This window comes from Onychomys torridus, chromosome 8, assembly GCF_903995425.1.
Source record: "Onychomys torridus chromosome 8, mOncTor1.1, whole genome shotgun sequence".
Classification (NCBI taxonomy): Eukaryota; Metazoa; Chordata; class Mammalia; order Rodentia; family Cricetidae; genus Onychomys; species Onychomys torridus.
Genome location: NC_050450.1, coordinates 60,611,557 through 60,627,607, shown reverse-complemented (window position 1 = coordinate 60,627,607; position 16,051 = coordinate 60,611,557). Strand labels below are relative to the sequence as shown.

The 16,051-nt window shown below is 52.0% G+C and overlaps 1 protein-coding gene across 7 annotated transcripts in view; it reads left to right on the top strand.

Annotated features, from left to right (window-relative positions):
• The window catches only part of Pitpnm3 (PITPNM family member 3), a 91,548-nt gene extending 75,881 nt beyond the window's left edge, over nt 1-15,667 (top strand). For all 7 annotated transcript variants that reach the window (XM_036194736.1, XM_036194731.1, XM_036194732.1 and 4 more), the window contains 8 exons: nt 227-375; nt 1,889-2,005; nt 4,571-4,687; nt 4,998-5,146; nt 5,372-5,521; nt 6,390-6,573; nt 10,997-11,125; nt 11,689-15,667. In XM_036194736.1, the coding sequence (XP_036050629.1) occupies nt 227-375; nt 1,889-2,005; nt 4,571-4,687; nt 4,998-5,146; nt 5,372-5,521; nt 6,390-6,573; nt 10,997-11,125; nt 11,689-11,994 (1,301 nt within the window). In that variant the 3' untranslated portion in view covers nt 11,995-15,667. The remainder of the gene's footprint in view (nt 1-226; nt 376-1,888; nt 2,006-4,570; nt 4,688-4,997; nt 5,147-5,371; nt 5,522-6,389; nt 6,574-10,996; nt 11,126-11,688) is intronic.
• The last annotated feature ends 384 nt before the right edge of the window (nt 15,668-16,051 follow it).

The window sequence follows — 16,051 nt, the reverse complement described above, 5'->3', positions numbered from 1 at the left end:
AACTATGACTGTCTCTGAGGGCCTGGTCCTCCTTCTTGAGACTAGCTGGGAGCCCCATGTCTTAGTGGAGGGTGATTAGAAGGGCTGGTGAAAGGGCAGGAGTCCCCTCCCCAACCAGCACATTCAGGGCTGGTGCTGTGGCCCCAAGCTTGTTGGTACATCTCCACTGAGTCTGTGCCAGCTGGCTTTTGGCCATTCTGTCCTCATCTCCTTCTTGGCCCTACAGTCACAGCCAAGTGGTGGGGAACCAAGAGGATTGACTATGCCCTGTACTGTCCTGATGTCCTCACTGCCTTCCCCACTGTGGCCCTGCCCCACCTCTTCCACGCCAGCTACTGGGAGTCTACCGATGTGGTTGCCTTCATCTTGAGACAGGTACTGTAGCTCCCTTATTGGGCCCAGCCTGTTGGCCTCTCTAGGGAATCCCAGGATTCTCCTGGGGTCACATGGAGCAGTTGGCCTCTATCTGACATGCTGAGAAAGCACTGAGGCACTGATGCCAAGATAAAGTGACAGGCCAGAGAAAGGGTTCCTTCAAGAACACCAACTCTCTAGATAATTAATTGAAACCTGTAGAGGGAGCCATGCTTATGTGTCAACATGGAGGCTGGAGAAAGGCATTCCTGGTATCTCTGAGTCTCAGTAACGTTTTCTTTAAAAAGGAATGGCAGGAAAGCCAGATCCTGGAGGTAGGAAGACATAGAGTTGGGGATAGTCCTGAAGGTCTGGTGTGGTGTTACCTGGGTATGGCAGGAATGTGAGCAAGGGAGAGCTATCTATCAACTGGCCCATGCTTTGAGAAGGAAGCTTTGGGGCTATTGTTAGAGGGTCCCCGGGAAGCAGACATAGTATAAGAGCCCCACCTGGTGCCAAGGGGTGGTGACATGTGGGTTCTAGTGGCAGTATTTACTGAGGTCTGAGCTGAGGGAAGCAACCATCTAGTAGCCATATCTTCACACTGAGTAACCATGAGAGCCATTTCCTAGGGCTTTGGCAGAGTGGAGCTGGGCTGGGGGAGTCAAGGCTGTGCTGCTGAGGAGTGAGGCACATGGTAGGTGCTGGGGGTAGTGAGTTTGGAGCTTGGAGAAATTATCAGGAGATGAAAAAGCGGCTGTCATTGGACCCTGGCTGGTCTTGAAAACTCATAAGGATACTAACAAGATCACCACAGAAAGCAGTTCAGAGACAAGTCTGGAGCTCCCCAGGGACACAGGGAAGACCCATCTGAAGGGGTGGGAGAGGTCACCCCCATAGGTTGGAGGAGAATCTTGAACAAGTAGACAGGTGTGATGGACATTCCAGGGACATAGCAAAGTGGCTTCCGTGGTGTGCTGGGCACAGAGCTGTTGGGGTGGACAGAAGAGAGGAGGTAGGTGGGGAAGTAGAGATGGAGTGCGGAAGTCTCATGGAGAACTTGGTGCCGTGGAAGAGGCCTGAGGGTCTCCAATGAGAGGACATTTTCAAATGAGATGAGCGGTGGTAGGCATTTGGGGATGTGAAAGGCCCAGCAGAAAAGGTCTAGACCAGAGAAGGGAGCGCTGCTGAAGCAATTGGCCTTGAGAAGGTGATAGGGCTGAGTCAGGGCTGCAGCTGGCCTTCGGCAAACGTCACCTGCAATATAGGATGGAAGGCAGAGAACAAACAAATGCTAGTTAGGTAGCTGCAAGATTCAGGCATGAAGGTCAGAGGCTGCCCCCAAAGCACCGCCACCAAGGGACAGTTTTCTGGCTCCAGCGGTCCAGACAGGTAGGAAGGGGGACAGCTCCCAGAGCCCCAGCAGGTCCAGGTGATGTTGTAGGGAGGCCATAAGCAGGGCTTGGCTGGTTACTGTCTGGGGGAGGCAGAGGGTTTAGAACATGCTACTAAGCCCCTCCTCGCTTTTGGCTAGGTGATGCGTTATGAGAGCGCAAGTGTGAAGGAGAGCACTGGCCTGGACCCCACGGCTCTGAGCCCCACTAACCCCCGTGAGAAGTGGCTGCGCAAGCGGACCCAGGTCAAGTTGCGGGTAAGATCTTGCTGCAGTTGTGTCTGTTGGAGAGGTGACCTGGGGAGTCTGGGCAGCCATGTACCAGATAAGAACTTTGGTTTCCTGGTAGGGCTCTTCTCCACTCCAGCTGGGCTGAGTGCTTGTAGAAGGGAGCAGGTGTGAGTTGGTCTCCCAGGGTCTGGCTCCACCTGGAGGTCCAGGGCTCTGGGGATGGTAAAAGCAGGGCCTTTGTGGAATGATTGCCCCATGCTGGGCTTCTGAAGACACGGACTTGACATAGATGATCTTTCCTGTGCCCCAGGTCCCTGAGCCACTGAGTAGGGATGGGGGTGATCCTTGCCACAACAGGATATACACATCAGGATGAAGATGGCAAGGATTGCCAGGGCAGATCACACTAGGCTTCTCTAAAGATGGGGCTCCTCTGTATGGTACTGGGGGACAAAGGGGAGTCTGGGAGGTCCTCATTCACTTATTCTCGCAGCCAACTGCCGTCACTGCCTACTCTGCTTCAGTCTGTCTGTGGGGATGATGTGCAGTCTGAGAGTATATCAGCACAGTGGTGCTCTGGTGAGCACTTCCACTCTGGTGAGCAAACATCAAGCGTGGATCCTAAAAACAGTCCTAAAAGGCAGAGTGACTAATGCTTCATGAATCAATGGTTTTGTGCATGAGCGTACTCATTGTGATATAATGCACCAGTCACATAATCCAGCTGTTTACAGTGTCAAATTCATGGATTTTAGTGTATTCATAGTTGTATGCGACCGGCTCCCCCTCCCCCACAGTCAGTTTTAGAACATTTTCATCACCACGTAAAGGAAACCCCTTTCCCTGCAGCTCTGTTCCCTTCTCCACTGTCCCTGGCCCTTCCCTGAGTAGCCACCCAGTCATCTAACGCTGGTCTCTGTTGTTGGTCTCTGTTGTTGAGACTCACCTATTCTAGGTGTTTCATGTAATGAAGTCACATATGTGTTTCTGTCTTCCTTCTTTCGCTTAGCATGTTTCCAAGGTTCACCCATGTGGTGTCCATGTATAGCAACTTGGCTCCTTTTCCTGATTGGATACTATTCAACTGTATCCATATGTTCTGTTCATCCAGTTGTCAGTTGAAAGGCATTTGGGTTATTTCTACCTGTTGGCTGTTTTGAATAATATTGCTTTACGTATTCGTCTACGCAGTTTGTGTGGGCATATATTTTCATTTTCTTTGGGTATAGATGGGGAGTGGCAATTCTACCCTTCATCTCTTGAAGAACTACCCTGCTGCTTTCCACAGTGGCTGCCCCATCTTACTCCCACCAACAGTGTCTGAGGGTTCTGATTCTGGCACACCCTCAGCACAGTGTCTGCTGTTGTACGTCTCTTTGACTCTGGGTATCTAAGTGTGTGAGGATCCCCACTGTGGCTGATTGCCCATTGCACATGCTTATTTCCAAGAACCCATCCATCCTCTTCAGTGACCCCATAAAGGAACCTCCAATCCCATGCCAGGGTAGATCTTGTGACGGGTTTCTCTCAAGGACTGGTGCCAATGAGTTCTACTGAGGTCGTTTTTTTTGGGGGGGGGGGGGGGGGTAGGGTTGCTGAATCACATGGCTTTGCAAGCTGAGAGGAGGTGGAGATCACATCTTTGGGGAGCCAATAGATATAGCAGGATGGAGGTGAGTCATAGCTAGGGGATGGGCTGAAGTTTGGAAACAATGGGATGTCAGGACAAGACGGTGGAGGAGGAGCCCCAGGAAACAGAATGCAGAGGCTCTTCTGCCAGGCTTGGCTCGGTGTGCCACACTCAGGGTTTGGACTTCAGTGGAACGTGTGGGATGCTGCCCAGGTAGGATCAGGTCTGTGCCTTGTAAAGACAGAAGATCTATCAGGAGGCAGCCCTGAAATACAGAGATCCATTAGGAATCTTCTCTCAGAGTCCAAATGCAACAGATGCAACAGTTGTGGGTGTGGCAGACTTGAAGTAAAAAGGTCACCAGATTGAGGGGCTAGCCTGGGAGTGGTGGACAGTCAGGGCCGACATGGAATGAGTGGGCCAGAACTGAAAGACAAGGATACCAAGATAGCAAGGGACATCCAGGACATTGCCCTGACTATCCTGTGTGGGGCTGAGACTTCGGGGAAAGGAGATCTGGGTGGCATCAGCCGATCAGTGTGTATACCCCGGTCAGGCTCACAAGCTTGCCTATATTATTCTCTCTGTTCTTGTGTATTTGAAAATTTCCACTAAAAAAGGACGTATGGTAAATGGCTGTTTATGCAGAAGAAAGACCCAAAGGTGACTGGGTAGTTTCCAGCCCGGGACTCTAAAAATGAATAACAGCTGTTTATCAAGGCCAGTTGTCACTTCAGGAGGTGTGGAGACTCAAGAGCATGGGGTACACCTTGGTGGGCAGCCTGAGGAGTGGGTTTGGTAACTCACGGGCTGTTTCTGGAATCGTAGTGCAGGTAGCTCATGGGATACCTGACTCAGTTGGGCCATTAGCCCAGGAGCCACCCTTACAAGGCTCTAAGGATAAAGCAAGAGTGAGCCTTGTCTGCAAAGGCTGAGCTGGGTTGTTTTCTCTGTCCTTGCAGAATGTTACTGCGAACCACCGTGCCAATGATGTCATTGCTGCTGAAGATGGCCCCCAGGTCCTGGTGGGGCGCTTCATGTATGGCCCTCTTGACATGGTGGCTCTGACTGGAGAGAAGGTACCCAAGGTTGAGCATCTCCTTGGCTCAACAGCCCCCCTGACTCATAGCACCCCAGGGCAGAAAGGGTGATAGTAGCAACAGTGTTGGAGCACAAAGCAGGGAGCCCTTTCCATCTACGAGGGACAAGGGGAACTTGGTATCTCCAAAGAGGTGGGGAAGCCGACATGGCCGCCACATGGAGGGAGGGTTATAGGAAACTCTAGGATACAGCAGGCAGGATGCTGTGCCCAGGGGTCTGTTGTTTGGGCTGTCAGGCATGTAGTCTTCCAGCCTTCAGCAGGTGCCTCACTTCCTTCACTGGCTGCAGGTGGACATCCTGGTGATGACAGAGCCGTCGTCAGGCCGCTGGGTCCACCTGGACACAGAGATCACCAACAACAGTGGCAGAATCACATACAATGTGCCCCGGCCCCGGCGCCTGGGGGTTGGTGTCTACCCTGTAAAGATGGTGGTCAGGTAGGACCAGGGTGTGTGTGTGTGTGTGTGTGTGTGTGTTTCTCATGGGGGACTTTTGGGGTGGCTCTTCCATCCAGGCTGGAAGATAAGAGTTTATTTCTGTTTACATGGGGAGAGGAAAAGGGAAGAGACCACCAGCCATGGAATCAGGAGACACTACCCAGAACCTGGGCCCAAGACTGACTGATTTCAGCGGCAGGCTGACCTCAGGCTGATACCTTTCAGGGGTGACCAGACCTGTGCCATGAGCTACCTCACGGTGCTGCCCCGAGGCATGGAGTGTGTTGTGTTCAGCATTGACGGCTCCTTTGCGGCCAGTGTGTCTATCATGGGAAGTGACCCCAAGGTCCGGCCAGGGGCAGTGGATGTTGTTCGGTGAGTGTTACCTCTCCTAAGGAAGGTGTTTCCCCAGGGCAGGAGCCAGCAGCTTTAGGGGAAGTGCATTAGTACCCCCCCCCCCCCGCCAAGCTTTTTTTTAGGGCGTCTGTAGGTCTCTGGGCCTAGGGACTGCAAAGTTCTGGCTTTACCTCCAGAAGTCATTCACTGGGAGTCTTGGGGAGCTCAATCCCATTTGTAGACTTTAGCTCATTCATTTGTTCCTCTCTCCTCTTCCCCTGGGCATCCTTTCACCTATTCTGGGAGCTCAGCTCCAGACCAGGCACTGGCTTGGGGTGTGCTGCTGGTGGGAGAATTTGAGTGAGGAGAACGAGGAGAGCGAGATTAGTTCAAGGGTTCCAGAGGGCAAGTGGCCACCGACAACTTTTGTAGTCCATGGGAAAGATGGGACAGGACCAGGCACTGAAGGTGGACGCAAAGTCTCTGGCCTGGGCGTATTGGAAGTTTTCTTTTCTTTTCTTTTTTTTTTTTTCTTTTTTGAGCTGAGGATCGAACCCAGGGCCTTGCGCTTGCTAAATTCTTAGCTCAAAAAAAAAAAATCAGCTCCAAACAAACAAACAAACAAACAAACAAACAAACAAAAAAACCAAAAAACCAAAAACCCCAAAAAACCAATAACAAAAACTGGAAGTTTTCTTATTAGTGGAGAAGGGAGAAGCAGGCGAGGTAAAAGTGAGGAACCAAGCCGGGTCAGCTTTCACGGGCCATCCTGAGGCAATGTACACCACTCACCCACCGGGAGCAAGGACCATTGCTGCTGGCTTCTCCAGAGGGCAGCGGCAGTCAGGACGGGGCAGCGGGCGGCCTGCAGGGGGCAGAGCTGGACCCAGCAATGCCATCTCGCCAGGCACTGGCAGGACCTGGGCTACATGATCCTTTACATCACGGGGCGGCCGGACATGCAGAAGCAGCGGGTAGTGTCGTGGCTGTCCCAGCACAACTTCCCACAGGGCATGATCTTCTTCTCTGATGGACTGGTGCACGACCCGCTGAGGCAGAAGGCCATCTTCCTTCGCAACCTCATGCAGGAGGTGAGTGTGGGACTGGGGCAGGGCTACAGCCACACCCACTAGAAGTCCAGGGAGGAGTTAACTCTGACCCTCTCCACCCTCTTTCCAATCCCAAGGGGCTGGGCACCGGCATCCTCTGCTAGTGTAGGGAAGCACATTTTGTTGGCAGAGTGCGTGGCTCTCACTGGGCTGTCTGAACAGACCTAGGAGGCAGGTGTTCATCTTCATCGACAAATATTCACGCTTTATCTTCTCCTGACTCCAAGACTTAAATTCTTGTCTCTGTATCTGGTTATTCCTTCAGTAGATATCTCAGTGCCTATTGAGACATTTCAGGCTTTGTTGTGTTCCTCGCTGCCTGCTGCTGGCGTTTCTAGCCTGCTTTCCTGAATCTGTCGCCTAGAGCTGTGCTTCTCCAGCCACACCTAGGAATCATTTAAAAAGTCAAATTCCTAGGCTTAGCCAGAGAGCAGAAACCCTGGGAGGAGGCTGGGGCATCTTTGTGCAAAGCCCTCCATGAAGTCCTGACCCTGTGAGGTAGGGAGTGGGGAGCAGTGAAGGGGAGGAGAGAGAGAGAGAAAGGGAGGGAGGCTGACTCACAGAGGGAAAGCAGGAATAGACAAATGAAAATTACACGAGTTCAAATTTCGGTGTCCATAAATAAAGTTTTATTGGCACCCAGCCAAGCTCATCTGTTTATGTATTGTCTGTGGCTGCCTTTATGACGCAGTGAAAGAGCCGAGTCGAGTTGCTGTGGCAGAGCTCAAAGCCTAAAATATTTACTATTTGGCTTTTCAAAGAAAAAGCCTGCCAGTCGCTGATCTAGAGAAAGAAAGGCATGTAAATCGACAATTACTGGTGTGTGGCAGAAAAAGGGCAATATTGGCAAACAGAGGAGAAAGGCCTTAGGTTCGCCTGGGAAAGCCTGAGCAGATTCTAGTAGGTAATAACTTCTGGGCTTAGTCTTGACATATGAGTATGAGTTGTCAGGTAGACAACGTGCCGGACCTGGGGAAATACAAAGAGGTTAAGATGGACATGAAATCAAGCTTTATTTGGGAATAGCTTTGTGGGAGGATGCATGTGCCCTGGTGGTTTATGGGACTACTCAAAGAAGCTGAAGCAAGGGGGGTTTTTAAAGGTAATAATGGAGGATGACAAAATATATCCTAAGGCAATACTGTTCGGCTGTAACAAGTAATAACTATGACGACCTCAGTCAGGGTGAATGGACAGTTGCTGAGTGAACGTTCTTGGAGAAGTACTGCTTGTGAGAGATTGCTGTTGACTTCTTAAAACTTAATTTTTATATTTTAGATCAGGTTTCACTCTGTAACCCTGTCTTGCCTGGGACTCCCAATGTAAACGAGGCTGGCCTCAAACTCACAGAGATTCATCTGCTCCTACTTCCCAAGTGCTGGTATTAGGAATGTGTGCCACCATGCCTGGCCACTGCAAGCTTTTGTGTAGGGTTGTGGTCCTGACAGATTGTGTGTGTGTAGGTCTCTATGTGTGTGTGTGTGTGTGTGTGTGTGTGTGTGTGTGTGTGTGTGTGTTAGAGATAGAGGGGGGAAAAAGAGAGAGAGACAGAGACAGAGACAGAGACAGACAGAGAGAGACAGAGACAGAGACAGAGACAGACAGAGAGACAGAGGTTATCAGGCCATCACGAATGCAAATACCTCCTTCATAATCTCTTGGCTTGGTATTTTTCATGGGGTTGACCTGAGTAATTCCATTATGATTTTCACAACTTTCACCAGATGCTAAGGTGCAGGGGTGAGAAATAGCCTGGGATGTTCTCAGAGCTGAAGGAATACAGGATGGGGGGTATGTGGAGGCAGGGTCCGATCAAGGATAGGTGGGAGCTGAGACCACAGAGATCATGAGGGACCCAAGCTTGGTAGGTTTTAAAAACCCTGGAGGGCTGGAGAGATGGCTCGGAGGTTAAGAGCACTGGCTGCTCTTCCAGAGGACCCAGGTTCAATTCCCAGCACCCACATGGCAGCTCACAACTGTCTGTAGCTCCGTCCGGTTCCAGGGCATCTGACACTCTCATACCAATGCACATAAAATAAAGTTAAATAAATTATTAAAAAAAAAAACAACCCTGGAAACTAGATCAAGATCATGGACTCTCTGCCGAGAGCAGTGTGGAGCAACGGGGAAGTTTGGACTAGGCAGTAGCATCTAATTTGGGCTGTAGAAAGATCCCTCTGGTAGCTCCCTGGAGAACACACTGGCGAAGTAAAGGAGGAAGTGTAGTTAGGAGGCTGTTACTCCAGCAAGAACAGGAGACTAGAATCCAGACATAAGACCAGATGGAGAGAAAGGCATTCACAGTCAGGACACTCAGCAGGTAGCACTGTCAGGACCTGGGAATAGTTGATTATGGTCAAGGAGCCCTCAGTTGTTCTATAGCATGACCAAGAGAGGTCAGGGTGCCATTGGGTTTAATTGTGTTGTTCAAGATGTCTCTTCAGGGTCTGGGCTAACAATGACACACAGTAGGTGCCCAATAAGTGCCAGTAGCATGAATATGTAAATAAAAGGGTGAAATGAGAAGGGGTACAGGAGGAGGACCAGGTAGGGAGAAGAGGAGGTCAGATGTGGACATGAGGCGGCTGGGCTGATGGGGCCATGGAGCATGAGCCATGTGAATCCCAGCACATGGATCAGGGCAGTAGCCTGGACTGTAGGCAGAGATGGGAGCCCTGGAAATGAGTCAGTGGAGCTGTGTGGGGAGGCAGGCACCACCCAGGAGTGGTTGGAGCCAGGTGAAGCCATGCTGTGCTTCTGAGAGCAGGGTGGAAGGCCGGCTGAGAACAGGGAGGACAGGTGGAGAGGAAGAGGGCCAGGACAGGGAGGGTTTCAAGCAGCAGGGCCTTTCTTGTAGAAGTGAAAGCTGAAGCCTGGCCAGTGGATAACCTTGGGGTGAAAAGAACATCTCTGAAGGCCAAGGGGATAAAGAGGGAGGGTACAGCGTGAAGGTGGGTCTCGACCTGGAGCATGTTGTAAGTGTGGGAGGCATCAGGCTCTCCATGTGGACAATACGTTCACTACCTTTCTTTCTGTCCTATGACAGAAACCTGAGAAATCGATCTGAGGGAGAAAAGGGTTTTTGGCTCATGGTTTCAGAAGTGTCCGTCTGTGACCGCTAGCTCTATTGCTGTAGGCCTGAGGTGGAGGTAAAATAACAGTGGTGGGTGTGGGTAGCAGAAGAAAGCTGCTTGCCCAATGGTGGCCAGGAAACAGAGCAAGCCAGAGGCAAGCTTCCTCTGACTAAACTTTACCTAAGACTATCCCATGATGAACTCAAGTGGCTCAGCCCCATCGATGAAGTTAGCACGCATTAACTAGTCACCTGTCCATGGCATCACCAACTGGAGGCCAGGCTTACTGCACACGTGCCTATAGGGTACACTTCCTGTTTGAATCGTGGCTGACAGTGTCATCGAGTGATGACAGTGTATTTAAAAGGAGAGGAACTGCCGCTCAGACTTAAGTCCCCTGTCCTAATTAAGGTGACTATTGCTGTGATGAAACACCATGACCAGAAGCAACTTGGGGAGGAAAGGGTTTATTCAGCTTGCACTTCCACAGCACAGTTCATCATTGAAGGAAGTCAGGACGAATTCAGACAGGGCAGGAACCTGGAGGCAGGAGTTGATGCAAAGGCCATAGGGGCATGCTGCTTACTGGCTTGCCCCTCATGCCTTGCTCGGCCTCGTTTCTTAAAGAACCTACCAGCCTAGGCATGGCATCACCCACCATGGGCTGGGCCCTCCCCCATCAATCACTAGTTAAGAAAATGTGCTACAGCTGGATCTTATGGGGACACTTTCTCAGTGGAGGTTCCATCCTTTCAGATAACTCTAGCTTGTGTGGAGTTGACCTAAAACTAGCCAGCACACCCCCAGTGAACATGGTAGGACAAAGGGTGACATTGATAGGAGACACACAGTGAGAGCAGTTGGGTAGCGAGCACCACCTGTGGACCGGTGGGAGATTAAGGCAATTAGCTGAACAAAAGCACCCTTAGGACAAGGAGGGCAAATCTCTAAGCTGGGTCTGGACTTGTGGGGAGCTCAACAGACCCCCTTTCTGGAGGGGCACATGGCTAGCCCAGAGCTTGTCTCCAGTTTGGGGTCCATCATGCATAAACCTGGAACTTAACTTCCTTATCTACAAAGGGACACTTGGCCCCTCCCCGGGAGGTGTGTGGGGTGGGCAGGTAGGTGTGTGGGGGTAGGGGGGTTGGGACTGGGTAATGCTGTCAGCAATATCCAATGTTAGGAACTGGGGCAGGGACGGGGCAGTCATCTGTGGGGGTGACTCTTGGCAAAGATGGACTGATGGCTTGGTGTCTGAGTGCAGATGAAGGGTGCCCAGCAGGGTCTCCCTAGGTCCTCTTCCCTCTTCACCTGCTGGCTTTGGGTTTCAGTGCTTCATCAAGATCACTGCGGCCTATGGCTCCACGAAAGACATCTCCGTCTACAGTGTGCTGGGCCTACCTGCATCCCAGATCTTCATTGTGGGCCGGCCCACCAAGAAGTACCAAACCCAGTGCCAGGTGTGTGAGGGCCAGGGAAGGAGTCGGGGCAGTTCCTCATCATTCAGTTAATCGCCCATCCCTTCATTGGCTCACCCATTTATCTCTATTGGGCAATGCCTTGGGCCAGGCCCCCTGCTGAACGCAGGGCCCACTCCGAGCGGAAGCAGGTGTAATGGCATCTGGCGGAAGGGGAAATGGCAATGACACTTTATATATGACTGTTTATAATGGCAAAGCAAGTGCCATTCTGAATGACAGAATGATGGGGCCCTGGAGATGAGCTGCAAACCTAGACTCCAGGACAAAGCTGGCCTCCGGGAAGGGGGTGGGGATGGGGGGGGGGGGCGGACGACGAAGGATAGTCAGAAAGAGCTGTTGTACCATTCTGGGGTTGCGCCGGAATGCAGGGGTACAGACAGAGGTGCTCAGTGGCCCACGGGAACCCTAGAACTGTAGTAAGCCTCGCTGCTACTGCTTTTGGGGCTCGGAGAAGCTGCAGACTTTCCTGAAGGATGCCCCAGGGAAGTGGCGATGTTGGGGGACAGGGTCAGATGCTAGCCTGATGCTTGTCTCCTCCACAGTTCCTGAGTGAAGGCTATGCCGCACACCTGGCGACACTGGAGGCCAGCCACCGCTCGCGCCCCAAGAAGAACAACTCGCGCATGATCCTGCGCAAGGGCAGCTTTGGATTGCACGCGCAGCCGGAGTTTCTGCGCAAGCGCAACCACCTGCGCAGGATCATGTCTGTGCAGCAGCCGGACCCACCCGCCCCCAACCCCAAGCCCGAGCGGGCACAGAGCCAGCCCGAGTCCGACAAGGACCACGAGCGGCCGCTACCTGTGCTCAGCTGGGCGCGTGGGCCCCCCAAGTTCGAGTCGGTGCCCTGAGGGGTGGGCAGTGCTCAGAACAGTAGGGACAGCTAGGCGGCCTGCAGGGAAGGGAAGGGTTGCCTTCTCCCCGACACAGGCGTTTTCCTGCTTTTCCCCTCCTGTGTCTGTCCAGCAGTGTCCGACCAGAGTAGGGAGGGACCTTGCCCTGACATTGGGGAGCTCTCTGGGCTGCGATGGGGTGAAATCCGTCTCAGTGCAGCCGCCTCTGCCTCCCCATTCCTGTGCCCACAAGCCAGAGTCAGGGGTGATGTGTGAATGTGACCCTTGGGCCAAGCCTGCCTGTGCCCAGTGTTTGGGTAAAGTCGACCATCTTTTCGAGTCCTGAGGTTTCTGTAGCCGCGCTAGGCAGGCTCAAACTAGAGAAGCCCCCAGCGCTGGGTAGACGGCCAGACAGGTGTTTGCTTCTGGCCGCTTGAGGGTGCAGCAACTTGACTGTGTGTGTAGAAGAGTGAGTGGCGTTTGTGCCTGCCCTCCTTGTGACATCCGGGGCACCACTTTGGGGCTGGCTATCTTATGACACAGTGAGATCATTTTGTGGGAGAGGACATTCCCTGGGTCCAATCTATGTATGTGGAGTCTGTCCACAGCCCTGGGGACCGGGTCTGGTGCTGACTGTCTTGCAGCTGTCCTTCGTTCCCCTTCTTGTTCTCTGTATCTTTATTCTCCTGTGGCCCTTGAAGACAGATGTTCCTCTTCCTTGTGCACTTCCCTGAGAGGCAGCAGACCACGGAAGTTGGCCCGGCTCTGTGCCCTTGAGTCTGTAGCACATCCTCTTTGGGCCCTGCCGTCTTTTCTGTAACTGGAAGAGGCCTCCTGGCTGAGCTGGGTACTAGGTTTGACTCCTAGGCTCTCCAGCATTTCTGCTCTCTGGGGGCTTTATAGAATGCCCAGTGAGCCTCCTGCTCCTCATCCCATCCCTCCCCACCCTGGGAGAGGGATTCTCGGGTGGGGCTGAAAGGGCCCAGTACTTCAGAGGAAGCTACTACTTCCTGGAGAACAAACTGGCTTGTGTACACTGAGGGAAAAAACAAAAAACCTGCTTCCTTCCACCAACAAAGGGGATCACATGGCTACCCCTCCCATAGCTCTGCTCAGACTGACTTTTTTCTCTTTACGTTTCTGGAATGCACGGAGCTGAGAGCTCAGGTTCCGGAGGTTCATGGAATATTGGCTCAAGCCGCTGTATTCTCTTCCCCTCTCTGGCCACTACGTTTGGTTTGAGCCTAGAACCTCCTCTATGGTAGTCAGACCCCTTGGGTGGCGACAGGGGGTGTTTCTTTGCTGCCAAGTCCTTGGCCTTGGCACAGTCTCCCCTTGCTCCCTGGCCCGGGCTGATACCTGTTGTATGGCCTCCTGGGTTCTTAGAAGCCCCTGGGCTACCCCTGAGGCCAGAGCCAAACATCTGTGTACACAGAAGGCACTTGTCAGCTCAGCGTGGCCTCTGTTCAATGTCTACCTCTTGTAGCTCCCATGCAGCCTGTGGTGGCTGCTGATGGGGGTGGCTGGCACCATGTTGTGAGTTGCCCAGCAAACTGGGTACCTCACTTGGGCTGGAGGGGGTGTGGGCTCCCAGGACCCACCCTGCTTTTTTCACTCAAATGTCGTCTCCAGCCTGCCAGCGAGCTCCTGTTCCCTCTGCCCATCCCAGCCTGCCAGCTCTTCCACTGCACCATTGGCACTGCATCTGGCAAACCAAACCCATCACTGCCAAGGGGGCTGCAGAGAGGGCAAGGAGGTATGGGACCAGCTTCAGCTTCCTCTTTCTGCCCCACCTCCTAGAAGTTCATACCTGCCCCGCTTCCCGCCTTTCCTCTTAGAGGTTCATGCCCGCCCCCACTCCCCGTCCCACACCCCCATTCCTCTTAGAAATGCATACCACCCCGCCTCATTCTTGCCTATCTTTTGGCACCAGCTCATATGGTATTGCAGCCACCTTAATTGCAGCCCTTTCCCCTAAAACGCTGTGGTTTGAGCTTGGCTGGGCACAATTCTTTCCCAGCCCTTCCTCTCCTCTCAGCAGGAGCCACCAAGTCTAACTTTCAAATGATAAACGCCTCTTCCTTTTCTGAGAACCCCAGACCGAGTCAACGTACGAGTGGGGGACCCCCCAGGGAGACTGGAGCCAGTGACAGGGCTCTGTGGGTCAGAGCCAGCCAGAGGCCCCATCTCTCTTTTGCTAGAGCCCCACATTGGGGCTTGGGTGACCCCTTTTGTGAGATGCCGTTGGTGTACAGGTGTTGTGAACACCACCCTAGGAGCTGTGGCCAGTGCGTGTGAAGTATGCACTCGCTGCGCGGTTGAGTGAACAGCTCGGTACTGCTTCCTGGCAACTGTACTGCGCCTGCGCGCTTTCTGCTAGCGCTCTGTTGAGTTAGGTCAGAGACAAAAGGAGCCGATTCCTAATGCTCTTCAGAGGGGAGTGCGGTTGCCTCCTCTGGTTCTGTGACACCCTGTTAGCTGTTTTCTAGCGACCTCTAGCTCCTGGTGTGCCTGCTCTCCAGCTGCTGGAAACATGTTCCTGCTTGACCAAAGTTCCCGTTTCTGAGTGGCATGTTTGTTCTTCCTGTGTGGTGACTGTCCTGACCTGGCTGAGGGATGCCTGACGCCTTCCTTTATCCCCTGTCCTGTTGTGGGTTGCTGGAGTCTGCTCTTTCGGCCTCATGCCCCTCACCCCCAAAGACTGACCCTTCTCTGAAGCACCACAAGATATTTTTAAAAAAAATAAATTATTTTCATGCACTCAGACAAACAGCCTTCCTGCCTGGGTGCTGGATACAGAAACAAATGTATCTGAACCCCAGTATTCCTGAGATTGGGGTGGTTCTCTGAAGGAGGGAAGGCTGTATCTAATGGTTTTTAAACTGTACTTTGGGCACTTTGCAGCCCAGAGCTGCGCCCTAGAAGTATCCTGCAGACAAAACATGGCACCTATCTTTAATTGAAGAATGGGCCCTGCCAGACTGGTGCACCCAGGTCTGGAAGAAGTGCCACTTTTGCAGGCATACTCTGCACCCAGCTCAGGTGAAGCCCCACCAGGGAGGGCACCCTGACTGTAGGAGCCTTGCAGTTGACCCCGCCTTAAACAACCACTTTCCAGCGGAATCCATGGGGTTCCATTCCAAGTGCTCTGGAAATTAAAAAAAAAAAAAAATCCCCTTTTCTTTCCCTTCTGTGCTAGGGAGGAATTTCTTATACACCCAAGTTAAGTGTTTAGTACAAGTAGCAAAGCCTGGCTGAGTTCTGATCTTGCTGGAAACTAATCAGAATTTGACTTCACCCTGCGGTGGCTCAGAAGAGGTGGGGGACAACAAGGATCAGTAGACACAGTGGCCAGCATGGGACATGCCCCCTCAGACCCAGACCCACTGTCCTTTTCTCTTTGTTTACTCAGTGGTGGCAGCCAGTCTGACCCTGTCTGTGGTCTGCCTGTCTCTGTGTAACTTCCAGTACTCTCTGTAATGGCTGGTTCTTGATAGAAAAGGCTTATTATAGTCCTCATGGCTGCCTTGTACAAAATCCATTAGAAAAGAAAGTGTAAAATATCCAATTTCTAACCAGACAAAAACAGGATTATGGAGTTAAAAGATTTTTACAATTGGTCTTGATTTTGATGCGAGCTGTTTTTAACTCTGAAACGTTGTCACTTAAATAAAAACCTTATTTGCCTTTAGGATGTGCTTTGTTTTGGGCTATGTTGAAAAAGCTTTTCTTTATTTTTATTTTATGTGATTGGTGTTTTGTCATGGGTGTTGGGTCCCCTGGAACTGGAGTTACAGATAGTTGTGAGCTGCCATGTGGGTGCTGGGAATTGAACCCAGGTTCTCTGGGAGAGCAGTTAGTGCTGCTCTTAATCACTGAGCCATTTTCTTTCACTTTGATTCTCTCTGAGAGAACAGGAGCAGAGGAGACGGGGGACACAAAGCTGAGCTCCAGACCCATGCCTGTGTCACTCAGTGTGGTGTCAGAGTGTGTGCACTTAAAAAAAAAAAGCCAAGTGTCAAAAGCGAGTTTTTAATTATGAAAAAGCAATGTGATCTAGAAACTGACACACTGG